Source organism: Morchella importuna, assembly GCF_003444635.1.
Source record: "Morchella importuna strain M04M26 chromosome Unknown Morimp01GS014, whole genome shotgun sequence".
Classification (NCBI taxonomy): domain Eukaryota; kingdom Fungi; phylum Ascomycota; class Pezizomycetes; order Pezizales; family Morchellaceae; genus Morchella; species Morchella importuna.
In genome coordinates, this window is record NW_025763411.1 from 884,727 (window position 1) to 910,853 (window position 26,127).

The 26,127-nt window shown below is 48.9% G+C and overlaps 6 protein-coding genes across 6 annotated transcripts; 3 read left to right on the top strand and 3 right to left on the bottom strand.

The window, feature by feature from the left end:
* Positions 1-1,140: 1,140 nt before the first annotated feature.
* LAJ45_05407 (uncharacterized protein) lies at positions 1,141-3,334 on the top strand (the record flags this gene model as incomplete). Its single annotated transcript, XM_046114978.1, has 4 exons — positions 1,141-1,417; positions 2,006-2,452; positions 2,587-2,978; positions 3,035-3,334. 4 exons carry the CDS (start codon positions 1,141-1,143, stop codon positions 3,332-3,334), a joined length of 1,416 nt encoding a protein of 471 aa, XP_045972015.1.
* A 2,170-nt stretch (positions 3,335-5,504) lies between these two features.
* On the bottom strand, positions 5,505-6,094 carry LAJ45_05408 (uncharacterized protein; the record flags this gene model as incomplete). The annotated part of the gene is made up of 4 exons (XM_046114979.1): positions 5,505-5,544; positions 5,596-5,765; positions 5,854-5,893; positions 6,027-6,094. 4 exons carry the CDS (start codon positions 6,092-6,094, stop codon positions 5,505-5,507), a joined length of 318 nt encoding a protein of 105 aa, XP_045972016.1.
* A 2,699-nt stretch (positions 6,095-8,793) lies between these two features.
* Positions 8,794-10,623, bottom strand: LAJ45_05409 (uncharacterized protein; the record flags this gene model as incomplete). Its single annotated transcript, XM_046114980.1, has 3 exons — positions 8,794-9,834; positions 9,911-10,494; positions 10,590-10,623. 3 exons carry the CDS (start codon positions 10,621-10,623, stop codon positions 8,794-8,796), a joined length of 1,659 nt encoding a protein of 552 aa, XP_045972017.1.
* A 1,612-nt stretch (positions 10,624-12,235) lies between these two features.
* On the top strand, positions 12,236-13,133 carry LAJ45_05410 (uncharacterized protein; the record flags this gene model as incomplete). The annotated part of the gene is made up of 3 exons (XM_046114981.1): positions 12,236-12,291; positions 12,354-12,414; positions 12,489-13,133. The coding sequence occupies 3 exons, from the start codon at positions 12,236-12,238 to the stop codon at positions 13,131-13,133; spliced, it is 762 nt and encodes a 253-aa protein (XP_045972018.1).
* A 1,215-nt stretch (positions 13,134-14,348) lies between these two features.
* Positions 14,349-16,434, top strand: LAJ45_05411 (uncharacterized protein; the record flags this gene model as incomplete). The annotated part of the gene is made up of 4 exons (XM_046114982.1): positions 14,349-14,541; positions 14,617-15,103; positions 15,214-16,230; positions 16,290-16,434. The coding sequence occupies 4 exons, from the start codon at positions 14,349-14,351 to the stop codon at positions 16,432-16,434; spliced, it is 1,842 nt and encodes a 613-aa protein (XP_045972019.1).
* Positions 16,435-22,610: 6,176 nt separating this feature from the next.
* LAJ45_05412 (uncharacterized protein) lies at positions 22,611-24,302 on the bottom strand (the record flags this gene model as incomplete). The annotated part of the gene is made up of 3 exons (XM_046114983.1): positions 22,611-22,750; positions 23,111-23,311; positions 23,540-24,302. The coding sequence occupies 3 exons, from the start codon at positions 24,300-24,302 to the stop codon at positions 22,611-22,613; spliced, it is 1,104 nt and encodes a 367-aa protein (XP_045972020.1).
* Positions 24,303-26,127: the final 1,825 nt, after the last annotated feature.

A 26,127-nucleotide genomic window follows, 5' to 3' on the forward strand; every position in this document is an offset into this window, starting at 1 on the left:
TTTCTGGTTCTTTTCGTGGTAAACAAGTATCTATCTGTGGAGGAGGAGGTGGTAAGGTTAGATACGAGGACCTCAAGGAGGTAGCTAGGTACTGTAGTCTAAGGTTACCTGTCCGTAGTCCACTTCCTCTCGCTTGCCCCTTCTCGTGCTGTCTCTGTGCGACGCATCCCTACATATGTCTCTACGGGGATTATCGCCCTTCTTTCCTTCTTTCCTTTCTTTTTTTACTTACTAGGAGGGGGTATGTAGGGAAGGGGAAGTGGAAGGGGGTAGGGTGCCACCATCTTCTATCTACTCTACCTGGGTACAATTGATTGAAAAGCAACTGCGGCTTCGGTTTTGGTCGTCGTCTGTCGTCCCTTCTTTTTTCTTCTTTACACTCAACTCAATCAGCAGCACCAGCCAAAAGAAAGCATTGTAAAACCTCCCTCCCTCACTCACCCCCCCCCCCCCCAAAGACCAGAAACAGAAACAGCCCCCAAAAAGAAAAGAAAATAAAAAAACAGAAAGCCAGACACGGACCTCAGTCGCAGAAAAAGGTTCTACTTTACCTCGAGCAAAGAAAAAAAGAAATAAGAAAATAAGAAAAAGAAAAAGAAAAGGATAATACAAAAAAGCAAAAAGATCGGTAAACCATAAACCTCAGAACCTTAGAAGGAGGAAGAAAGAAAGAAAGAAAGGGAAAAAACAAAACCACTTTACCATACCACCACCACGACCACCACAGAGTCAGCCAATATGTCTAATAAAAAAGCATAAAAGAACAGAAACGGGGCCTAGCCCATATTGTTGCATCGCGATTTTACATGAAGAGAGTAGTTACTGGCATACAGTAGGTAGCGCGCGCAGTTACTCTACTTTTAATGCTGGTAGCACACTGTATGTACTAGTAGAGTTACTTCCCGCTGCCGGTAGAGTAGAGTAGAACAGAGTAGGACAGACAAACAGCCAGCCAGCCAGCCAGAGAGAGACGGACGACAGATCCAGTCTTGACAGAGGAGGAGACGGACTAGTCCGCGGACAGACCAGAGACACCCCCCCCCCAAGGAGTTTTTCCCCATCCTTCCCACACACACACCCCCCCCGGCCTCCCTCCCTCACACACACCCCCGATACTCTACATAAATGGAGAAGACAACCATGGGTCTGTCCGATACTACTACTGGGACTACCGGGACTACTCTTATATCATCAATGTCGTCGTCCACACCACCACAACCATCAACAGCCTCAGCACCAGCATCATCAACAGCAGTGCCAGCAGCAACAAACGACTGCTGCTCTCCTCCCTCTTCCCGGAAACAGACTGACAGCAGCAGCCCGCCTCGAAAAAGCCCCAGGGCCGAGATCACGACTGCAACTGCACCAGCAATGGCGAGCGGGAACGGGTTATCACTGGAGAATCTTCCACTTGAAGGTAAGGGGAACGAGAGTGAGTGAGCGAGAGAGATCTTATCTGGGAAAGAGTGAGAAATTAGTGATGATGATGATGCTGGGGGATGGATACACAGATCTTGGTTGTCCTACTACTACTACTACTACTACTACATCTTTTTATTACCTACTGCTTGCTACATACAAATCAATTCCCACGTTTTTTTGTTTTTGTTTCTATTTTGCCTTTTCGTTAATTCTTGGTTGCTTTATGCTGCTGCTACTGCTACTGCTTGCTTGATTTGCTTGATTTGCTTGCTTGCTGCTGTTCATAGCCCCTTCCTGTTTTCCCTATTCAGCCTTAATGTTGCCTGTCTGCCTGCCCGTGTGTGGTTTGTATGCTTGTCATTTTTGGCATATCATGTCATGTCAGTCGAGTTTGAGTGTCGAGCGAGGTTCAATGACACGACTGAGATACCTACAATCGCCACGTCCCCAAACCGCGACGATAGCAGCCCCCAATATCGCAATTGGCCTCAATATACCACAGAAGAAGAAGCAGAAGAAGCAGAAGAATAAAGAAAGAAAGATAGAAAGACATTCGCTGACCACACACACCCCCACTCACTAGTAATCCACCAAATCTTCTCCCTCCTAACGCCCACCGACCTCGCCTCTCTCCGCCTCACCTCCCACGCCCTCCGCTCCTCCGCAACATCAAACCCCCACTGGCGCCGCCACTTCACCGACCTCCTCCCCGCGCACGCCGCCCTGCTCGATGTCGCCGCCATCCCTCCAAGCGCCTGGTCGTTCGCGCACGCCCCCGACGGCTACTTCCGCGCCTACACGACCCTCGTCCGGACCGCGCGCGAGGACTGGCTGCACAGCGACCAGGACCTCAAGGGCACGCACTGGATGGTCCTCTTCAAGGCCTTCTTGAAGGAGGGGGGCGCGCGCAGCGACGACCCAAACTTCCACACCCTCATAGAGATGCGCGCGGACTGCACATCGTGCCCGCTGGAGGGGCTGCCGCTGAATACCTCGAGCTGGTATGTAGACGGGAGGCCGAGCTTGAGATGTTTGTCCCCACCCCTCCCTCTTCACCCGCACCACACACACACACCCCCACCCCACCCCACCCCACCCCCGGAGGAGGAGGAGGTGCAGTAGTAGCTGACTGACTGACTGACTGGCGGCGCCGGTGTTATATAGTCCCCTGTTACCCACCCAACGTCCCCTCGCGCGACCCCTTCACATGGTGTAGGATAATGCAGCACGTCTCCGTACTCATGATCACCGACTCGCCGGACCTCCTCGAGAACCTCCTCCACCTCAACACCACCATCCTCACCGCCTCGAACCTGCCCGAAGCGCAGCGGGACGCCCGCATAAAGACGCTGCAGGAGGCCAGCGACGCCGTGCTCGAGAACCGCAAGAAGGGCTTCTTCGACCGGCTCAAGATGCTGCACCTGCTGCGCAGCGAACGCAACAGCAGCACCAGCGGCGGCGGCTGCAGCAACGCCGAGCTGCCAGAGCCCGACGGCGTGGTCAGTGGTAGCGGATCGGGAACGGCGGCGGCGGTGGCGGTGGCGGCCAACGAAGAGGTAGGTCTGTTACCCTTTCCTCTAGCATTAGCATCTTGATGATATCGGGAATTTAGAAGGGACTGACCGGAGGGCGCTATGGGACCGAACAGGAAAGCGACTGGAGTCACGATAATGGCGACGGGGACGAGGAGGAGTGGAGCGATGGCGAGGGCGGCGGTGGTGAGTATAGTTACATCTTTGGGGAGTGCGTGCTTTTTCAGCATATACAGCAGCAGCACGCCCTACAGAACACGACGTTGGCAGCGTCGCCGGCCGAGTCTTCGTCTTCGGGGGAGGCGGCGGCGGAGTCGGGTTTGGAGGCACAATTTGTCGAAGGAACAATAGTTAGGGACGAGGATTCTACGGGGCAATAACAATGGGCAAAAACAATCAATGGGACGTTGGGGGACGAAAACATCAGAACAGTTTTTTTTTTTTCACTTTTTTTCGTTTTTTGGACATGGGTGGCTTAATTGCTTGGTTGAGGATGTTTTTTTTTTCTTTTTCTTCCCTCGTCTTTTTTTTTACCACCCATCACAAGCTTGTTACTGCTACTGCTGCTGCTACTATTGCTACTTCAACTTCTTTCATATATCATCTTACGGGGCGTTAATTTTGTCCTGGGATTTTATTTTCTTATAAATATTTTTCTTGTCACTGGGCTGGTGGTTAGTGATGGTAGTGGATGTTTATATTCGATTCGAGCTTTGTATAACCTACAACGATAACCACGATGCAGCACAGCACTAGTGCGTGCAACTAGGCGGGCAGGATACTGCACTCAAACTGGCGGGCATGGGGAGAGCGAATATGCTATTGTACTCTACATACTTGGGGGGGGGGGGGGGTGGAGTAGTTGCTGCAACAAAGAAAAAAAAAGTAAAACTGATATTGGGAGTTTGTGGGAGTTTAATATGGGACTTTATTGTGGCTACTGTAAATACCTAAATTCGAAAGTGAGTGGGTGCATTTCTCTTGGTTTTTTTGTGCACTTTTTGGTTGAGATTCTTGGTCAACCAAGAAGAAGAAAAAAAAGAAAGTAATTGGTGAGAATGGTCCAATTGGACAGAGAAAAGTAACTGAGACTCGTTGTGCATGAAGCTGAAGAAGGCCGCGTATAAAAACGGATATTTGGATACTCGTTAGGGGTTAGCAGTGGAGGGAGAGAAGCGAGAATGTATATTAATTGTTTTCTTTCCCTTTTCCAGCGCTTGAATAAAAAAATAAAAAAAAATACGAAGGCCTAGCCGTCTGTAATGTATAAAATTGATCCAGTTGTTGTAGTGCCCGATGTAATCCATCCTCCTTGCTTCAACGGTGATATACACAAATGCACCAAAGTCAAAAGTCAAAGGTCCGGACGGCGGAGAGTGAGGCGGATATTTCCGCTTCTTCTCCTTCTAGATCACCGGTAACCTGGAATCCCCCGAGTCCAGATATCCTAAATAGGGAAGAACATCGGCCTTTGGCAGCGGAGTTTCCCACTTGGCCTCACCGATAGGTTGGGAAGAGTCTTGCACATACCTGCTACCTATAACATCCCATCATATAGCCCTCCCCTTCCCTTCCCTGTAAAAGTCAAAAGCCTGCAGTGTGCATATTGCATATGATCTGCATACTCTAAAGTACAGATCTATATAGTTAAGCTCCTGTTAAAAAACTCAAATTCAGTCACGCATGTAGGTACATACATACACCTGCATAATTCATTCCAAATTTCTCCTGCATGAAGTTACGAGGACTCGTACTCTAGATAGAGCATGTAAGAAGGCTTCTTTTGACCATTGATACCAACTAGGTACGAGTTTCTACTCTAGTGCCTTGTGCATGCCTCGTCCAAAAGCTTGATAGGAGGCTCGATCCCAGGGGGGGTGAGACATGCGTTGTTATCGAGGGACGGGATCGGTGATTGCGCCTGGGGAAGTAATCAGATTTTGTTTTACATTTTTGTTTTTACGTAGAGAAACGCAGTGGGAAATTGTGGGAACTCTCCCATCTATGGTCGAGTTGATGTAGCATATCAATATGGAGTGCCTAGAGTCGGTAGAGTCAGGCAGGTCTCGTGGACACGGGTTCGTGATATGAACAAGGGGGAGGGGTGGGGGCTTGGTTAAAGCAAGTAAATTGGTTGGCCGGTATGCGGTTGATTGAGGTATTACACCTTCAATATTTTGATTGTTGATTTGTCTCTAGAATATAGATAGGTATGTGTCAGAGATTGAGAAGAAAGGTAGATGTAACCTGAAAAACAGGGATGTGTTCAAAGTTTACGATGCACGGGGAAATTGAAATGGGTTTTACCAACCAACAAGATATGTTCAAGATCCCTCCGAGTAAAAAAGATGAGATATCGATATCCAGAACAAAGTTACATTTCGAGACAATATCCGTGAACTGAGAAACGAATCAACGCATTTTCGTGTTCGTTCTATGTCTAGAGAACTCCATGAGAATATGCATCGGGCACCATTATCGATAAGTGAGCATGCACATGTGGTAGCACAGGCTCTTTGCACGCATGCTGTATCTTGGAAAATGCAATCCTCAGGGTTCCATAGAGGCCCTAGTATCGATTGAAGAAGGCCTTACCAGGTTCAGCCTTACAACCGCTATATCTTCCTAGGTATGTCCATACCTCAGGATACACATCCTTGTAGTAGTAGTTGAATTCGTGGCCGTGCTCTTGGTGGTAGTTATGGGTAACAGACACCTTGTGAAGCAGACTCGCGGCGTGGCTTCCAAAACGTTATTCCTGTGGAATAGAGAACAGGGGTATCGGGTAGCAGAAGGCTGGCTATGTCCTATCTTGACGTCAGTTAGTAAACTAAGATTTTTGAAGCTCATATACATATCGACGATTGTGTAGAGAACAAGGCTGCGGGTGGACACTTACATGTAGTTCTCGGCGCGGCGTCAACGAAAATCCTATGGGCCTATCATGGCTGTGTTGAGAATTGGCTCAGAACTCCAGACGTAGTAATCATCTGCAGGTGGCAATTTTCGGTTTACCGAGGAGAAGGCTGCTCAATACCTGGCTCAAAGTTCAGGCGATCTTAAGCTACTCACATGCGAAGAAAGCGTGATGAGGGGATGGGTGGTGCTTCCGACAGAAGGTTGTGCCGCGATTCAGACATGAGTGCATGCCAGCCAAAAGAACACCTTCGATGCTACCGAGCTGTGTTCTCTGGATTTCGAAGCCTTTGAAGCCAGATTTTTGGTCACCAATCGCCAATTAGAGCACACTCGACACATAGCACGGAACCTGATATATATGGAGAATGGATTTTGTTTGCATACGCCATATGTTTCGCTGGGTTATTATAAATCTGTACACCCCAGGGGTTGGAAGAATGGCTGCCCGCCAAGACGGCGTTTTTCTGTAGCTCCAGCTCCAATGTTATCTGGGGCAGACCTGCATGTCTCCCCTATACCCGAGGTGCACACATTGCACCTGTAGGGGTAAGAATGGAGGGATCGATTCCAAATCTTCTGCATGTTTATTCTACTGACAAATCCAACTTTCTCCCTCGTATCTCCGCTCCGCCAACACCAAAAGATCCCCTGATCACCGAGTGATAGCCTGTGACCTCTACTCTCTCAAGCTCACCTTATTTCTCCAAGACCAAGGTTTTGATAGGTTAGTTAAAGAAGCACAGACCGCGACAGGTGCAAATAAGTTGACTTACAATAGGCCCCCTGATTTGTCCTCTCTTGTGCACCGCTCTACAGTTTCCGCAGGCTATGTCGCTTCCTAAGGGGGCTGCAGCTAGGAACCGAACCCTTGAACCACATGATCTTCCTCCCGTCTAGCGGGGAAGTCTCTCTATCGGGCGGCTATATGTACGGGGAGGGATCCAATGAGCTATACAACATCCGGGGATGCATGATATAGATAATAGACATCAATAAAGCGAGTGACGACTCATGAGTAAGCAGAAAAGCCTTAGCGCAGCTGCTTTTGATGATCCGGTTGAAGTTTGACTCGGCGTTTCCGTCCGCAACGAATCAAGGGATTGAAGGATGAAATATAATGCTACTCGATAACGCACATGAAGGCGTAGGAGCTGCTAGTGAGCTAGCAAAAGCACAGCCCATGTCTACCTCGCATACCAACATACACAACCCACCAACAAAAGCTGAACTCCCATCAAAGTAAACAATTCCACAACGCAATACATATTTCATCACATTCCCCTGTCCACAGCCAGAAGGTGATGGAATAAAAGGACATAAACTCCCTATCCAAAAGAGTCCTAGGGACTGCTTTATTGCGTGGTGTGCACGCCGTTGAAGTCTCTGTGTGGCACCAACACCGTCTATAGCGGGCGCCGGGTGTCTTTTCTCTGTATGTGCTGAGTTGGTTAACATGCACTATGAGGGGAGTGGGGGTGGGCAGTTTAGTGCTTACATATGTATTTCAGAGACATATACCTGGGTAGGATTCTGGCCAAGAGAGATCTACGGGCACTTATAGTTTTGATAGGTACATGTAGCTGTATTACGTGTTGCATACATGTAAGTACCGAGTGCGAGTGCAGTGGCATGAATACATGTAGCCACACAACCTTAATTCTCACCCTGCCACTACCGTTAAAATGAACATGATGTTAAAATGTTCAACTACATCCTATCATCTGGTATGAACTATCCTTGGCCCTTTCATTGACGTACTAGCTATGGCTAACGTCCACTAGATAGAGACACAGGTGCCAGGCCATTTTCAGCTACGCATACCCCTCTAGGTCTCAGGGCCCTGTCTACATGTAATCAGAGTTGATGTGTGCATCGTCATCTCCAAAATTACGGGAGGTGTCATCACAATTACAGTGCTCAGATGTAGACTGCTCGGTGGGCTTGTCGAAGATTTTAGGTGTAAGCGAAGCCTATTCAACCCTTCTTTGTGGGCAGGATATACTGCGATATGAAGTTCCAACCCCTCTAGTGTGGTTGGTCCGAGATTATGGGTGTAGAGGAGATCTCGATCATAGTGTCTAAGAGGCTTGGGCATGTCGGACTTCGCTTCTAGCTCGAGCTAGCTTGGCCCCGGGCTAAGAAGACATACACAATGTTCGACTTAGGCACTTCTGTTGGGCTGGAACAAGGCTAGAGAGCTATTCTTCTCGCTTTTGCTTTTCCGAGTATTCGAACTTTGAGTTTGAGTCTTTCATTCACTCTCGGACTAGATTTGTATGGGAACACTTGAATCGAAATTTTTTTTACGATGGGGCACATCTACGCGAGCTGTTCATTGATATCCTTTATGGCTGAATTTTCTTGGTGGCGAGGTTGGCCTCATTGGGGTGGGCGCTTGTTCGGCCCTAAGTGGAGCTATACATTATAAGAACTCTAAACTCATGAGAAACTTACTGCCATTATGAGGATGGATACGAAAACACCATAAGTCTTTTCGTTATTCAAAAACCGGTAATATGATCATTGAACCTTATGTAAGCCAAGCCTGGGCTTAAATTTCCGAACAACCACAGTAGGTCTCTGTTCCATATTATTCTGGTAGTAGAAGCAAAGTATCAATTAAAACTTAATTATTATTTTGAGTTAGCATTATAAATTTAACGATATAAAGATTCTAATAACGATTTGATGTAGTCACATAAATACAAATTAAGCCACGCAATTAAGCTTAGGCAGTTCTCGTTTTGATTTTATTGTAGCCACTGTCTTTAGTGAGTTACAAAGAAAGCTCGATATATGGACTGGTATTTAACGACTCCTCATGAAGAATTGACATTCCGTATCCTCAATTCATAAAATATCCGATAACGTTACACGTGTAGAAACGTACAGGATCGAGGCCACCTCTAATTAATATTCCTTACAGCTTTGCTTTCTCGACTACTTTATCCTCCGTCTTCGCCTTTTCTCTCAATACCCTCCTTAGGATCTTACCACTGGGACTCTTCGGGACACTCTCTATAAACCGCACACCACCCCTCAACCACTTGTCCTTCGCGCCTCTACTCTTCTTCACATACCCCACCAATTCTTCCTCTGCTCCATCCTGCTTCACTCCCGCCTTAAGCACCACGTACGCTCTTGGCACTTCTCCCATCATTTCATGGGGCACTCCAAGTACTGCGACATCCTCGACCTTCGGATGCCCGAGCAATAGATCTTCCAGCTCCGCCGGCGCAACTTGCACCCCATTCACCTTGATCATCTCCTTGATCCTCTCCACAATTTCCACATGGCCGTCCTCGTCAATAACCGCCACATCACCTGTATGGAGCCACCCCTCACAATCATACGTCTCCCTCGTTGCCTTTTCATTCTCCAGATATCCCATTGTGACCTGCGGCCCCTTCGCCAGGAGCTCCCCAGGCTGCCCACGCGGCACCTCCGCTCCATTCTCGTCAACTATCTTCACCTGCGTGCTGGCACATAACTTCCCAACTTTGTGCCCGTGCTTAAATTGCGTGTCCTCTGGCAATGTGGCCGTGATACACGAGCATGACTCCGTCATGCCATATCCATGCTTCAATCCCATCCATGGAAACTTATTCTCAAGCTCCTTGATGACCTCACGGGAGAGCGGGGCTGCGCCAGAGGAGAGACGCTTCACGTGCCTGAGGTCATAGTTGGCGACTATGGGGTCACGGATCAACCGGATGAGGATTGGTGGCACGAGGAGCATCTCTGGGATCTTGTAGTCGGCCACGGCGGTGAGCATCTTGGGGAGCGTGAACTGAGGTAGCATGACTACATCGGCATTGACGAGGAGAGGAAGGTGCAGGATATGCACGAGGCCTGTGATGTGGAATAGAGGGAGGGCCGCCAACACACGGGTTAGGTCCGGAGTGGTCACTTTTTGGATCTGGAGGCATTGGGCAATTACATTTCTGTGGGATATCATTACCTACGATATCTACTGGTTAATTATCTCCTCTTACGAAATCACGACAGCTTAAGGAAGAATGGGAGGGGAGGCTTACAGCTTTCGGTAGCCCTGTCGTTCCGCTACTAAAGCTCAAGAATGCCACCGCTTCTCCATTACCTTTCCCCTCGGGAACTACCCACTCTGGTGTCTGGTTTGCAACCCTCCTTCCCATCTCTACCAGCTGCCTCAACCCCATAATCCCCTCCGCCCTACCTTCCAGTAGGAATACCCGCTTCTTCTCCATCCCTACCCTCTCCGCTGCCGCCAAAGCAACCTTCAACGACCCCGGCAACGTAAACAGAAAGCGTGCCTTGCTCTTCTCCAGAGCATAGGCCATTTCATCCACCGTATATGCGGGACTCGCACCGCTGACTACACCGCCGGCGCGCAGAACTCCGTACATGGCGACTGGGTACCATATTGTGTTTGTGGAGAACAGGGCAACGGTTTCGCCGGGGCGTAGTCCGTAGTGTCGAGTCAGCGCCGTGGAGAGATGCGTAGTGAGCTGTTTGAGCTCTGGAAAGCTGATGCGCGCGTCGGTGGCTGCATCGATGAATGAGCGCGTGGAAGATGCGGGAGTGGTTGCTATTGTTGAGGTAGGGCCGAAGAGGAAATTGTAGATTGTGGACGTTGGGGGGACTGCGGGGTTTCGCGTCAGCTACAATTGATTAATTGATCATGATACCCAACGCTACAGTTTCACATATATCACAGATATCGCAGGGAAGCAGTACCGTCAATCGGAGGAAGTGGCGATTCGTAAGGCATTTCGAGTGGACTTATTTGTTTCTAATTGAGCTAGGTCGTATAATGATTACAGTTTACATGAAGGAGAGCTCTCCTGAAGCTATTTATCGACCTCAGCTCTCGTCAGCCTCGGAAACTCACATGTAGATGTTGTGGTCGCGCCAATCATTGGCTCTGAGACCAATAACCGAGAGTGAGGGGGCGGGAGCTACAGAGTTCGTTAGGCTGTGGGGAGAAATCCGGGGAAGTGGGGTGCACTTTGGGAAGGTGGAGAAGGAGCGCCCTGATTCGTGTGTGAGGCAGGCTTGCTTGGGTCGTCGGACTGCTGCCCGGTCGTTCGGTGATGCACCTTGATGTTTGCAGTTTGAAGATCTGGAAAACTCCGGTACCTTTTCTTTTCGGACTTTACCCTACGTCCGGTAGATACGGTATTGTATCTACTATCTACATTACCCAGGCAGTAGGCGGCTCAAGCCTTAATGAATAGTATATTATGGGCCTCAGCTTGGTCTATGTATGTACTAGTATCATACCGAGGTAGCAATATGGCGGCGGGACTCGGCACGGTGCTGGTCGTTTTTAAAGACTCTTCTTTAAACAGAGCTGAAATTAATTGACCCGGTGAACTAAACCAGAAGCTTCCATTTAGAATTTCTACTATGCGTGTAAATAGTCAATTCTTCCTAGGATCCTTCTAGATTGACGAGTCAATCTCCTCCAATTGCTCAATTCTGGACGAGTTCCTAGACTTTCCGCATTTAGGCGGTTTTAGATCTTGTTCAAGAACACTACTTGCCGGATTTTAAAGAGTAGGACGGAAGTAGTTACAAGGAAGGGTGAGTCGCAACCGTACGTGCTCGCACCTGATATAACACCTCAACACCGAGCAAGTATCATAACCATACGTTTTTCTGGAGTATATTGGTAACAATAGTTATCGGGCATAACAAATTGAACTAGCTCATTGCATTGGGCTTCGTCGAGAGTTGGCTTCGTTGCGTTGCGTTGCGCCGTTGCGCCGTTGAGGTCGTTGTATTTCCGTCCTACTCTTTAAAATCGGGCAAGTAGTCCTAGGTTGTGATAATCCTAGGTTGATAAGATAGGATTGATAGAAGTACTTTAGTAGGTTGAATCCTCTAGAGTAAATCTCTCCCATATTTCTGTTACTTCCAATCCCTGTACTTAGATGTTGTTGTATCGATCATTGCCAACCAGAGAGCTTGTTCGAACAAGGGTGGCCAGAAATACTCTGGAATGGGTCAGCCCAATGGTCCTCGGAATATCCTCCCGCGTTGTTCTACGGCTTGGTATGTCAGTTATGTCACGTCACGTCACGCCTTACAAACCCCGTGGGCAATTTAATGCTCCTATCGATCAGTATTGTGAATGCTTCAAAGCATGCGCAGCTGCAGAGATACAAAGCATTCTACCTCTAGATCTCACCTTTAACCTGCGTTTGTAGCGCCTCAAATACCCGTCGTCACGTGGCCACGTACCTACGGGGTTTCCCGAATTACCCACGATCCTTACATCATAGCCAGTTTGGTTTGTGAGGGATCCAACAACTGCAAACACTCTTCATCTTTGCAACTTTCTCTTCTTCCTCCTCTACACAGCGTTATTAACCCTCACAATGCCGATCCCAGTTTATGATTCTGCTGACCGTCTCCCCCTCTTTGGAGGCACCAAGTAAGTCACCCTAGCTGCCATTATTCTTCCGGGCAATTGGCACTGATATAATACCGAACCAGACCATGGACCGCCTCTGAATGGACCGCACAAGACGACCGAGTCCGTGGAGGAAGCTCCGTCGTACGTCCCTACTAGTCTTCCGTTTGGGGGGTTGTTTTTCAAAAAGGTTAATGTCCCTCCCGGTGTGAATATAGTCCTACATGATTCCCTCCCCCGAAGGCACCTCCGCGCTCTTCTCCGGAACCCTCGACACAAGCACTCTCGGCGGCGCCGGCTTCGCCTCGCAGCGGACCACCGAAGAGGCAATCTGGGACCTCGCGCCTTACACCGGCATCGAGCTCGTCGTCTCCGCGCCGCCGCAGAACGACTCCACCACCGTCAAAACCTTCACGCTGGTGATCAAGGACGTGGTACCCGCGGCGTACAGGGACCCGGCCACGGGGCGAGCGCGCGAGGAGTCGACGCTGTCGTACGAGGCGACGTTCAAGGCCACTGACGGGGCCGCGAATGGTGATGAGCAGATTATATATTTGCCGTGGTCGAACTTTAAGGCGACGTATAGGGGGCGGGAGAGGGATGGGGAGAGGGACTTGGATTTGGGCGGGATCAGGAGGTTCTCGGTGATGGCGAGGAGCTTCTTTGATCATCAGTCGGGGCCGTTTCAGCTGGGGCTGGTGTCGGTGACGGCGGTGAAGGGGAGGAGGGAGAAGGCGGGGTTTGTCGATGAGTATGATATGTTGGATGGGGATGAGGACGGGGATGATGACGTGGAGAGGAGGGAGGTGGGGAATGGGGAGAGTGAGAGGCCGGCGGGTTGGTGGGGGTGTAGAGTGATGTAGAGTGGAGGGCGGGGGAGGGCGGAGGCCCACTAGAGGGGTAGTTAGATGCTTAGATTTTAGTTTTAGTTTTCTTTTTTCTTCTCGTTTTTCTTTTTTGCATTTAGTGGGATGTAAGTGATTCTTGTTCTGGGTTAGAGGGGTCGGTGGGGATTGTTTCTTTAAGTGTACGTTCCTGGTTGGAGAAATAGCACCTGATTTTTAGAAAACTAGAAAATCATTACCCTAGTAATCAGAAAGTCCTGCTATCAATGATTACGCCGCCAGACCTCTCCATGGGCTGCGATTTCATGGTCAAGGCACGTGCACTTACGTACATTCCAGTTTCTTATCGAGAGCAATGGGTTTCACGGTGAGGTATATTTAGTCTTCTTATTCCTTCTTACTTTATAATTCCTTAAGCTATAAATCATCTTACCATGTGAATATCATTCATTACTCTGCGAAATGAGGCTCGAGTCATATGATCGTACGCGTGTACAGCATGCTCTAGATCTGCATTCACAGGCTCGCACTCGATGACGGAATAGGACCCTGACGTCGAGCTGACACTTTGATCATGCCATCACCAACCAGCTTCGCTTCTACTGTTTTCAATTAACTCCAGAGATACTACAATATACACAAGGTTGTGCATTTGGCATTTGGGCGCTCAATTAGAGGGCACGCTTGTGGTGTAGTGGGTGGAGCGCGATAAGATAACGGGCACCCCAGATTAGAGTTGGAGCAGGGGCACGACCCACTTCTGCACGGTGAACACAAGACAGATGGCATCATAGGGCCCCATCAACCTCTTTCTGTACCTGTGCTTGATGATGTGCTTGTGGTGATAAGATAGCTCAGGAAGCCCACGGTAGAGGAATTGAGCAGAGTAGAGTAGAGTAGAGTAGATAGAGCAAATGCGTAACTAAGGCACAAGACCGCAACGTCCCCCCCCCCCCCCCCCCCAATCCACACCCCCTTCACTTTGTGTATCCTAAGGGTCCGAAAAAAAAAATTAACCACTATAATCCTTCGAACCTCACCTCTAGAGCCCCCTCGTCTCTAGAGCCCCCCTCATCAACGAATTACCTCTTCTTCATCCCTCTCTCCCTTCTTCTTCATCTCCCTTATCACCTTCAATCGATCCCCACCTCTCTTTCATCTACCTGCCTGCGCTCTCCCCCCATATTACCTCTCCTCACACCCCCCCCCCCCCCATCGCCCCACATCTGAACCATGCAGAGAGTGGCCCTCAGATCATCAGCCCTTACAACGGCCCGCCGGGGTGTCGTCCTTTCCCCACGCCGCACAACCATCCTCCCCCGTAATGTTGCCAGTGCCCTAAGATCGTCAAGCCTCTCCACCTCCAGCAGCACCAACAGCAACAGCAGCAGCAATAGCAGCAGCTCAGCAGCTCCTACCCCCTCAGGTAACATGAAACCAAAACAATTCACGATAGCACTACTAAGCGGTCTGGTCTTGGCCGGTGCGTGGTACTACAAAGACAGCATCTCGGCCAGTTTGGGTAATAGCAGTCCTCTTTCTCCTTCTTCTCCGTCGTCCTCTCCCCGTCCTGTTGTCTCGCAGCCGCAGCACCAGTCCTTCTCAACCTCCGCCGTAACACCAGCGGCAGCAGCCTCGAAAGCATCGGAGGAGCCCAAGAAGGTCATCCTGATCGATAACGAGAGCCTCTACACTGGTACCCTACCTGCCGGCGAAAAGGTCTCGAAGGAGGTCGATAACAGCGGTAGGAAGATTGTGGAGATGTTGTCACCGGAGCAGGCTACGGAGAAGCTGAGGAGGAACGAGGAGAGCTACATCGTCGGCCGGGGACGCGGTGTTTGGAGATACGATGTCGTCCAGGTCCCCAGCAACGATCCCATCGAGGATGACCACGACGAGAAGATTATCGAGGTCCCGCAGACGGTTGTCCCCGTTGAGGGGCAGCCGAGCAGCGATTGGATGTTTTGGGGCGTGTTTGATGGGCATAGGTTTGTAGAAACATTTTTCACAATATACATCAAAACAGCCACCAGCTCAGTCACGAGACATACTCCGCTCTACATGAATTTTGACAATGCTAACAATTCCCCCGTCACAGTGGCTGGACAACCTCAGCGAAGCTTCGCCAGGCCCTTATTGTCATGGTTGCCCGCGAACTAAACGAAACCTACAAAGCTGCCCTCACCGACCCCAGTGCCACCGCGCCCACCTCCGAGGCTGTCGATGCCGCCATCAAAAAGGGGTTCCTCCGCCTCGACAACGAGATTGTTAACGAATCCGTCGAGAAGGTCTTCAAGAACCCCAGCAAGCTCGTCGCTGCTGAGACTCTCGCCCCCGCACTCTCGGGCTCCTGTGGTCTCCTCGCGTTCTACGAGTCCCACAGTAAGCAGCTTAAAATCGCGGTTACTGGTGACTCTCGCGCGGTTCTTGGACGCAGAGGCGCGAATGGAAAGTGGACTGCTACCGCGTTGAGTGAAGACCAGACAGGCTCAAACCGTGAAGAGGAGGCGCGCATGCGTGCTGAGCACCCAGGTGAAGAGCACGTGATCAGAAATGGACGTGTATTGGGAGGTTTGGAGCCAACACGTGCATTCGGTGATGCATTCTACAAGTGGAGCATCGAGACACAGCTCAAAATCAAGAAGGAATTCTTTGGTCGCACCCCATCTACCCTACTCAAGACCCCGCCATATGTTACTGCCGAGCCGGTTGTTACAACTACACAGATCGAGCCTGATAAGGGCGATTTCCTTGTCCTTGCCACTGACGGTCTCTGGGAGATGTTGACGAACGAGGAGGTCGTTGGTCTTGTTGGTCGCTGGATTGAGGAGCAGCAGGAGGGTGCTACTAAGAGTGGGAAACCATGGTTCGGTGGATTATTTGGTGGCAAGAACCAAGGTGCGCTCCCTGTTGAGGGCGAAGCCACCGATGCAACTGGTCAGAGACAGCCCATCAGGATAAGGCAGTGGGGAGTAACGGCGAAGGAGAGCGAGAGGTTTGTGTGGGAGGACCGCAACGCGGCTACACATGTGGTCAGAAACGCAATGGGTGGCAAGAACAAGGACCAGTTGTCGGCTTTGTTGACACTTCCAAGCCCGTACTCTAGAAGATACAGGTATGTTCTCTTGGGCTAAAACGGAGCTGAGATAGACAGGTAAGCTAATGTATCAACAGGGATGACCTCACTGTCGAAGTCATCTTCTTCGGCAACGGTACTGACAAGAGCGGCAAAGTCACCATAAACGAAGAAGCCACCGCAATCAAGAGCAAGGGCGAGAAGGCCGACGAGAAGGCTGGAGATGTCAAGGCAAAGCTTTGATCTGATCTGATTTCGTAGAAAAAAATAAAAAATTGTAGCACTTGACGAGACCATGTATAGAAGGATTTTTTGCTTCTGTTCTCTCTTCCCTTTTTCCTGATCGCCCCCCCTTTTCTTCCTTCTCTCTCTTTTCCATCCAAGATAGTTGTGTCTTCTTCGTCTTCTTCTCCCCCTTGTTTCTGTTTTTGGTTGAAGATGTCATGCAGTAACGTAATCCGAAGCGGAATTGGAGTAATGACCTCGGTTTCTTTGTGGTGTGTGTGTTTCTGTGTGATCATGAGGTATCACTCATGCTGTTGTGGGCCGTGAGCCGTAAATACATAGTGAGTCGTAAATACATAGTCACCGCGCCTTGCAGGGTAATATGCACGGCGGCATTCAAACCCCAAATGTCTGTAGCTCAATACCTTCGAGTAGGTACAAAGGAGGGTAAAGGTGATGTTGAAACCAATCTCAAGATCACCCAAAGACGTCTCTTCGAATATTGTCAGAAACATGACTCAACAGCTGGCCCCTGTTGTAGCTAACCTAGATACACCCTGTAGCTTAATCCAGGTAATGAGCAGCGAGCGGGGTGTGAGATAGCAGTGCATGAGAGATACAGAGATACAAGGTAATGAGGGATGTAATTCCCTACTGTGCCTGAATAGAAGTCATAGCCATGTATGACATTGTTTTGGGAGACGAGGAGCGAAGGGGTGGAAGTACTACATGTAGATATATGATCCTTTCGAGACAAGTGGACATGTAGCTAGTGTGTCTTCTCTGTCAATGGTTCCCTACTAGAGCCAAGGATAGCTAGTGGTGTGATTAAAGAGCTAATATTGGTGTATTTTTGCGCTGCGCCAAGCTCTCACACACGCCTGGGTTTCTTTTCTTTTCCTTTTCCTTTTCCTTTTCCTTTTTTTTTTTTTTTTTTTTTGGAGGGGGGGGGGATTGCCAAATGGCCAAATAACGATGCTCGAAATAGAAGACTTTAACACCTCTTGTTCTTGTATATCTATTTATACGTGTGCATCGTTCTTAATGTTATAGCTACTTGACGAATAAATAAAATAAAATTTATTTGCACGATATATGTGGAATGAGTGAGAATCCGTGACGGAACCACACACAGTCAGTCGTATCGTTTGCGTGCTATGGATACCCACAACCGTGGGTTAGTGCATACTTGTATCCCGGCCTCGCCACCAGAATATCACCCTCTGAGCTGGCGGGGACTGGATATACAAAACACTAGAGGGGACGAACTCAGAGATGCGGCTGTGAACAACTATGGGCGGCTTTCTCCTTGTGGTCTAGGTAATGATTGGAGCTTACTGTAACTACCGTTAATTCACTATCCCCGCTTCGCTAGATCTTAATTCCGGGTGAGAAAAAGTATGTACCTGCACGAGTCCGTGAAGTTTGATACGCCAATTCGCCTTGGTTCGGACTTACCACATACAAATACGGGGATAGTGGATTATTCGAGAATTAACGGTAGGCGCAGAGGAGGATGTATAACGATAGTATGAGATGTCTCAGACTAAGAAGTAGATGTGATCATAAGCGTTGTGATTTTACACGCTTGTAGTCAGATAACAATATAATTACACCCCACACATCCATAAATACTAGTAGGTAGTAGAAGGGAAGAAGAAATCACAGCATATCAGTTGTAGTCAGGGTTGCGCAGTATCCGGCGAACCGCCGCACTTATGTTGGAAGGATCTACCGGCCCTTGAATCCATAGAATGAATCTCGACTGAGGGCCAGAAGGCGTATCTTAATAGCAGTTGCATTGTCCCACCTCCTCGAGTGCTAGGGTTTGTTTACTTCCTCCACAGCTATGGCTCATAAAAACCGTTTGAGTCTAGTATAGTTATAGTGACTATTTAGCTTAGGAGACCAGATCACCTAGCGGAGGGAGGCTGCGCTGCTCACTCACTCGCGGACAATGGCATATTTCTTTGGTCTCCACAAGCGAGGGTTAGGGTTATATTCCTCGAGTGATGAAACATGATTAATCCCCCCGATATAGGTGATGAACGGCGAAGAGCAAAACTCAAGTCCTAAACACTCCAAAAGAGATATTTCACAGTTATAGAGCTCGTATTTAGAGAGACAACGGTCCGAAGCTGCTGTATGTATGTCTTACGGATGGCCAATCATGAGCTATCACTCGGATTATGGGCTTATTTGTTGGTTGATTTCACGGCTACATACTCCCGGTTTCTTATGGTGGTACAGGTTCGAGTGAGAACATGTTTGTCTATCAACTCTCACTTAATAAGTTCGATATTGGGCGGGTTGGGAGTGGAGACCATCTCCGTAGTAAGTACATGTAGCTACCCTAGCCCTTCCGCGGGCCAATTTACCCCACCTCAATCACTGACTCTCCCTATGCTTCCACATACCCTATACAACCAGATATATGTGTAGATCTGGTGCGCCCTAAATATCAACCACTTCTCTTAATCACCAGTACAACCCGGCCCCAACCCAGCCATGGTTTCCACCTCCACCCCATAACTACCCACAGTCGGTCGTGTCTGGCTCTAAAAGAGGAGGATGACGATTCGCGACGCTGCTGGGCGTATTAGGTGGTTATCCCTGACTATCCAATGGTTGGTGGGTAGCGCTGACCGGCAAATGGGAGTATTGTCTGCAAGATGAGGTTGATGGTTGCATGTGACGTCAAAGAATAGCTTTATATGTGCATGTGGGGATGTATATCATATAGGTACCGGCGATGTATCTGTACCGCAGTGCACCTACTAACATGTACTGCTACGGTACTGGACACGTACAGGGTAACGGTGTACTTGAGGCCACGGGTCGTGGCACTTATTGCAACGTATAGAAAACCGGGGTCAGAAAGCTTTCCAGTTAACGCTCTTGATCACATCACATCTCCACATCGCCTAATTAAAGGCTCGGGAGATCTACGTCCATATGGTTTTAACGGTCGTGATAAGTAGGATCTGAATCCACTGCCTAGCTAGGGAAGACTACTACAGTTACTTGGATTCGTGTCCTCGGGAAGGCCTCACCAAACAGCAGACGCTTGGCTGTTATCATGAACATGCAGCTTTATTCACCTGGAAACGTGCAAGGCAAACAACACGTGTTTCCCTCAATACCAAATTGGAACTTGTTTATCCCTCGGACAATTCTCACGAATCATTTTGATTTGTTTAGAAATGGCTATATACCGAGAGGTCCTAAGGCATCGTGCATCTCCGCTCAAATAGTAAAAGGTCAGGCCTCACACCCTTAACCACCTTTTATAAAGGAGTACTTGAGGCTCGCTCTCACGACACAGACATTCTGGAAGTACCTATATGTGCTTCAATATGCACCCCACTCTTGAAATGAATAAGCACATGAACGACCGGTGCGATGTCGAGATAAGCTTCAAGGAGGCCGTCCAATATGAGACCTGCTGCAGCAGCGTTGGCAGCTGCCGCGGGTAAACCAATCCCTGCACGTCCTTCCATCTCATCTCCACCCTTTTGCAATTAATTTGGGCTTACACAAAATAGCCCAGATATTAAGGAGGATGCAGCCAATTGCAACGAAACCCCGACTTGTACGCGCGATGTCTGCCCCGGTCCGAGAGGCTCGGGCCGATGAAGCCCACTCTACTTGTCAGACCAAATTGCAGTACCAAGAACTGGCCGTGTTTGACAAAGTTCCATCAGACTGCAGTTACTATACCCATTATATGCAAGTATAAGATGCTCCTGGGGTGTTGGTTGTCTTGGCTAGAATTGTAGATTGTCTAATCCGGCGTTCTTTACCAATTCTGCGATTTATTGTATGTGTCAATCCCCCTTTTCTCCCCTTTGTGGCACCTGTAGTTTCTTGTATTTAGGCTTAGTTAATTTTTATATTGGGTGCTGGCAGAAGGCCACTCATCAGTGGTCACTCGGTTGCTGTGGTGACCAGGAACAGAAAGTTTATCTAAACGAATCGAATCGGAAGATAGCGTACAGGACCCCTTTGTGGCACCGCTTCTGGAAGGCTACAGAGGAGATAAAGTGAATTTCCAAGACTCTTGGTGATTGGGGTAGAAGTACTCTCTCTTTTTCCCAGTGTAGTGCCCAACTACTAGAGATGTACCATATCGACTCTAGATCCAGGATGAGCACAGGAAATTAAGTGCAAGCGGAAGATGCCGAGTTTAGATGCCGAGTTTAATCTCCCTCTCTGCTAAAGGCCCCACCAGCTAATGCAGCAGACGAACCAACGTGGTTTGCCGTAAAGTGCGTAAAATGGTAGGCACTGGTAGCTTAAACTTTATCCAGGATGCCCATGCCCATGCCCGCACCCCCGCTCGATGCGGTTGCATCATAAATGGTCACTCTGTTAAATTGCAGCACCGCCACAGCCAGCCCAATGTATGCTAGGGTGGAAGTGTTATCTAAGTAGCGCTGGACCTCGGTATCCCGATCCGCAGAGAACAACACATCACGCCGAGTGATGTCCCATGAGTCTCTGATGATTGTACCACAATCAATCATCCCCCTCCAATCCCCTAACCCTAGCTAAATACATGGGCACAGGTTACAAATAAAATCGAACCAGGGATATCCCCCATACTCTGCCAGATGACAGTTGACTTCATCACCCGAGAAACCGGGTTTACGGGTATGTAGGAAAGCGGCGAGAATGGCGGATCGATTTTTTGGATTCCGAGGAGGCGAGGCGAGGCAAGGCAAGCTTTTCTATTTTTTTATTTTCACGTTATCTTTTTCTTGGATTTTTTTAGCGAATAGAGGGTATTTTAATTTTTCAGGTGTGTTTTGGTCGGGCAGGACGGCGTGTCAGGTCAGCTCAGCTCCACAAAAAAACAACATACGCGTATATGCACATACAGCAAGTAAGTCTCTCTATCTACGTCAACATGATGGAATCAAAATACACCGCATCATCCATCTATTGGCACTGTGTTGCGGCGGTAACCCCTGGATGTGCATCATGTTTGTTTCGGCTGTGTTTTGGCGGGAGGAGGAGCAGAGGGGTGGTCACTGGTGGGTAGGGGAGGGATAGGTGGACAGCAGCCCGTACTCCTGCTCAGAAAGTGTGCATATGATACCCACAACGCAATAATGCCAAGCACGGAGGCGAACGGAGACGGCCCTTGCTGGTGCTGGGGGGCAAGGATCAGCTTTAGACGATTCGATTCCCATGGGTGCTTGGCGCGTAGCAGTGTCAGTGTGTGTATCTATGGAGGTAGGTACTTTGGGTGAGCTGCAGATGGGGACATGTTGTTTACTCTTCACCTAATTTTTGCTGGGATTATTATGATCATGGGGGGGTGGAGATCGAAGGTGCTGCGAGTCTTGATTGCTGGAGCAATTGATTAATAGCTTGATGGCTTGATGACCGATAGGGCGGGCCATTTATCCTTCAATTGCGGGAGAAGGCGAGATATGGGGATTTCTATTTGTAAAGTGCTACTCTGAGTCGGAATATAATATCGGTATTGAAAGCAGAGTGCTACTTTACTCTACGTGATAGGGTACAAGATACATACATACAATGGACGACAGAGACAGACAGACAGCTTAAGACAATGACGGTATTGTTGTACCTACTTGTGACAAAGTGCGGTATGATGATGGGTAAAGTGCACTTGTGATATGTATGCGCCGGGTTCGGGCAGGAACCAGACTAGACCGAACACCATGTGGATACATCTACCTTCGATGGGGGTGGGTGGTGATAGGTGGCTGCGCGCGCGTAGAGTGCACTGTAGTAAAGTATGCGTAGGTACTCTGGTCTGGTGTTTTGTCTTGTCTTGTATGTGGTGCACATGTTATCTGTTTCTACTCTACCAGCGTATGCCGTGCTAGCTATGCCATGTATGTACTCTACTCTATCATTTCCATGTATGTGTAGATAACCAAACATTCCAGCAAACCAGCTCTTCTTTCGAGCAATGATCCGATACGATGCGATAAACGACGATCGCACGCGTCGGTTTATATTTGGAAAAAGCCTAGGGGGTACGTACTCTACAACCAACTCTACATATCTTCTCTACCTCAAGAGTAGAGAGGTACAACTCTAGAGTACCTCTATTCTAGATCATTGGTCCCGATTGACGCAATAATATCTTGCTTCTTTTTTTCTATTCCGGTGCGGTTCAATTGCAAATACTTACCCGTCTGTCCATACTCTAAATGTTACTCCGGGCCGGACGCCTTCTTCGCGGGAGCCTTCTTTTTTTTGGCTGCTGCTGCTGCTGCTCCGGAGGATGAGGTGGTGTTCTTGAGAGATTCCACGCTCACGTCGCTTGCTTTCCAGAGGTACCACATGTAGAGACCTATGCGTGTGCGAGGGGTGTTAGTTGTGGGGAACATGATTGCAGGTGCACAGAGATAGGGCAAGTAGTAGACAGGTAATGTGAGTTTGTAGAATCAACAACTCGTCCAAGTTGAGATACGAAAGGGTAGGTAGAGTGTTAGAGCGCGTAGGGTGGGGGGTGCCCGGTACGTTGGAACGTGATGCACCAAGAAACCGTGTGAAGACCACCGGAACGTAACCGCACTCAAAATGAAAACATTATATATATCAGACGAACAGTAGGAACGTACCCAATAATGAAGGGTTTTATTCCCTTCCAGAAATGACAAACTCAGGCAGGGGGGCAAGCACACAAAAAAGCACAGTAGGAGGAACGTACTTCTGTAAGGTCTAAACGGCTCCGAGTGCTTGATCATGTCCTCCTCAGACATGTACTTCCACTTGCCCTTACCGCCGTTCTTCAATTTCCCCACGTCACGCCCTGCGATGACAGCCTGGCCGCGCTGGATCCCGAGGTCGCCAAGGGAAAAGACGTCCATTCGTTTCAGACCGAACATGAGAAACATTTCGGCGGACCAAGCTAGAATTGCCGTTAGAATGATGAATAAATGCCCATCCTCCAACTGCGGGCATGCGAGCGGGTATCTTTTTTAGGAAGCTCTATTTTGAAAGCCGAAATCTCACGCCGCCGGATCTGTGATAACAGATTCCAAGTATTCAAGCCGGCGCTATGTAAGTGAGCGTGGGTGTACCCCTCGCATTCCACACCTGGCGGCATGAGCTTACCACAAAGAAACGGGGCTCTCACCTCCAATGCCCTTCACCGCAACCAGCCGCCGGACGACCTCCTCGTCGCTAGCGCTTGAGAGTATCTCCGCCGACAAATCCCCGCCCACAAACGTCTCCGCCAATGAGTGCGCATACTCGGCCTTCCTAGTGCTCAGCCCGCCGGTACGTAAGAACTCCTGCGAACACCCCAGTACCATTGCAGGCGTCGGGAATGTTAACCCAGCATTTTCAAGTGCTGGTTGAAAGAGAGATATGAATTTCGACTTGATGGAGCGTGCCGCGGCGGAGGAGATCTGCTGTGAGATGATACCGGACATGAGGGAGTAGAATGGATCCACCGGCTCCGCGAGGCCGGCGGGGGAAAAGAGGGCGCATGGGTGTGATTCGATTAGCGGGGCAAGTTTGGGTTCGACGCTGAGCAGATGAGCTATCCCAGCCTTGAGAATGTCACTCGTCGTCGTCGTCGTTGACCCGGAGGGGGAGGGGGAGGCGGCGGATGCGTGTGGCGAAACCTGTGTCGGGGCTAGGGGAGGTGAGACCAGTAGGGCGTTTGTAGCTGTCAGAGACGCAGGGCGAGCTATTAGCACTACAACGTTTGGGGTCTGGGAGCTTGGGGTGGCCATGGCCTTTGCAACCGCCGGAGTCGGGGTGGTCGATCCATCGTGAGCCAGCCTTGAGCTCAAGGCATTGGCGGATGTTGATTTGGAACGTTTTGTGATTCCAGCTTTGGAGGCTTTGGGGAGCAGTGTAAGGTTGCCCTTGGAACGAGTGGTTGCGACCATAATGAACCTTCCCCTATGGATGTACGAGAAATTTGTCTATGGTAGTAAATGATAATAGCACGTATGTAGCAGCGCTTAGGAAGTCGTGAGCTAGCTACTGTAGCTATGCACAAGTGGAGTTGATATTGCCTGGAGTTCGCGTTGTTTCCCACAGACAGGGCCCTATGACACCGCAAAGATGGATGGACAATCCCCCACAAGGGTATGACAAACTCATTGCCCCCCGTCCTCTCGGAAAGAAAATCATTGGCCGGTCATGCCTTTCCATAACTGTTAATCAAACATCACGGGACAACTCCAAGAACATCCAAAGTGCCAGAGCGGAGCGTCAAGACTCGAGGATAAAAACTTAAACTCCATCAAAGATGTTTCCGTGTGCTTTGTTGGACTAGCCACTATTCTTAGTAAGGGATTATGATCCGAGACCCTGAGTTATCGGAATAAATAGCTTGACGCAGAGGAAGAAAGAAAGAGTAAAGAGAAAGAGAACTTTACTTGGTAAGTAAAGAGATCTAGAGAAAGAGCTTGGTACTCTACACAGTAGGGAGTTCCTGTACCACTTGCTGTTCTCGTGATAGGATAGGCAAGCTTTCACGGATACGCTGTGCATAATCTCGTGTCTTCAATCCTATTCTGTAAATGTTGTAGAACGTTATGCAGACTTTGAGCATTGCATTCAGTGAATTATGTCGGCGCTCGCGTATCTCGTGGTGGTATTTACATGGTGCAAAAAAGCAATAGGATTGTTAAAACCTAGACAGGCTGATCCAAGATATCAGGTGGTATCTACTGCTCCTGGACGTGAAATCTCAGGCTAGCATGCTTTCCGAAAAGTTTGTAAACAATAAATCTGCCTGCCGGACCTTTTAATTAGCTATGTGCAGACGATATTCCTCTATAAAAACCGGGAGTTGTGTTTGTAGATTTCTGTATTTTTGGTATCGGATCGATTTGTGAACAAACCTAGATTCCTCTGTTGTGCCTTTAGATCACAAGCCTTGAAGGATCTGATTAGAAGCCGGGGATTTTCGACATGGCCCCCACGGATTTCCCGTAATATCGGATTCCAGAATGTCATGATGGAATACATGTACCTAACTCTAACCATGTATGTAGATGTTCTTGTGTAAACGTCTTACAGTGTGAGATGCGATATTAGATGTTAATTGATCTCAGCAACCAAGATAGATATTCCTTAATTGCGCTTTTTGCTTGTACCTGCTTGATCTACTCTACCTCGTTACCGAGGGTATACTGTGTTCACGTGTATAATTTTGCGAAGATAACCTCTGTCAAATAATTCTACGTGTTGCATGTACCTACCTCCTATGTACTGCTTTAGAGTGGAACACCGCAAATGACGTGCGTCAAAGTCAGGACTTTCCCAACCATGAATGCGTCTACCCACAAGGACTTGGGGTTTAGAAGCTTTCTCGGGGTTCGAGCGAGATTGAAGATTTCCTATGGAGTACTGGCCGTAAGCCCTACGTAAATTATGCTTTTCGGTCCATTATCAATTAAGGGGTATATTACCATTTCAAAAACAAGCTTAGGAGCTCCATTTTTTTTCTGCGAGCCGAGCCGTGAGCGAAACACAAGGTTCCGAGAACCATAAACTTTAAATAGTTACTGGCTCACAAAGCTTTGTAATTTAACCCCCCCCCCCCCCCCAAGGACCGCCGTTAAACAAATCAACAAACCTTGGGAAAGCCCAGCCTATGGTGATATTCGACCGATGCGCTGGGGTTCGCAATGCCATTTATGGCGGCAACGACTATCAGCCAAGAGCCAGGCTTTAAAACATTGACGCTGGCAAAGACAACAA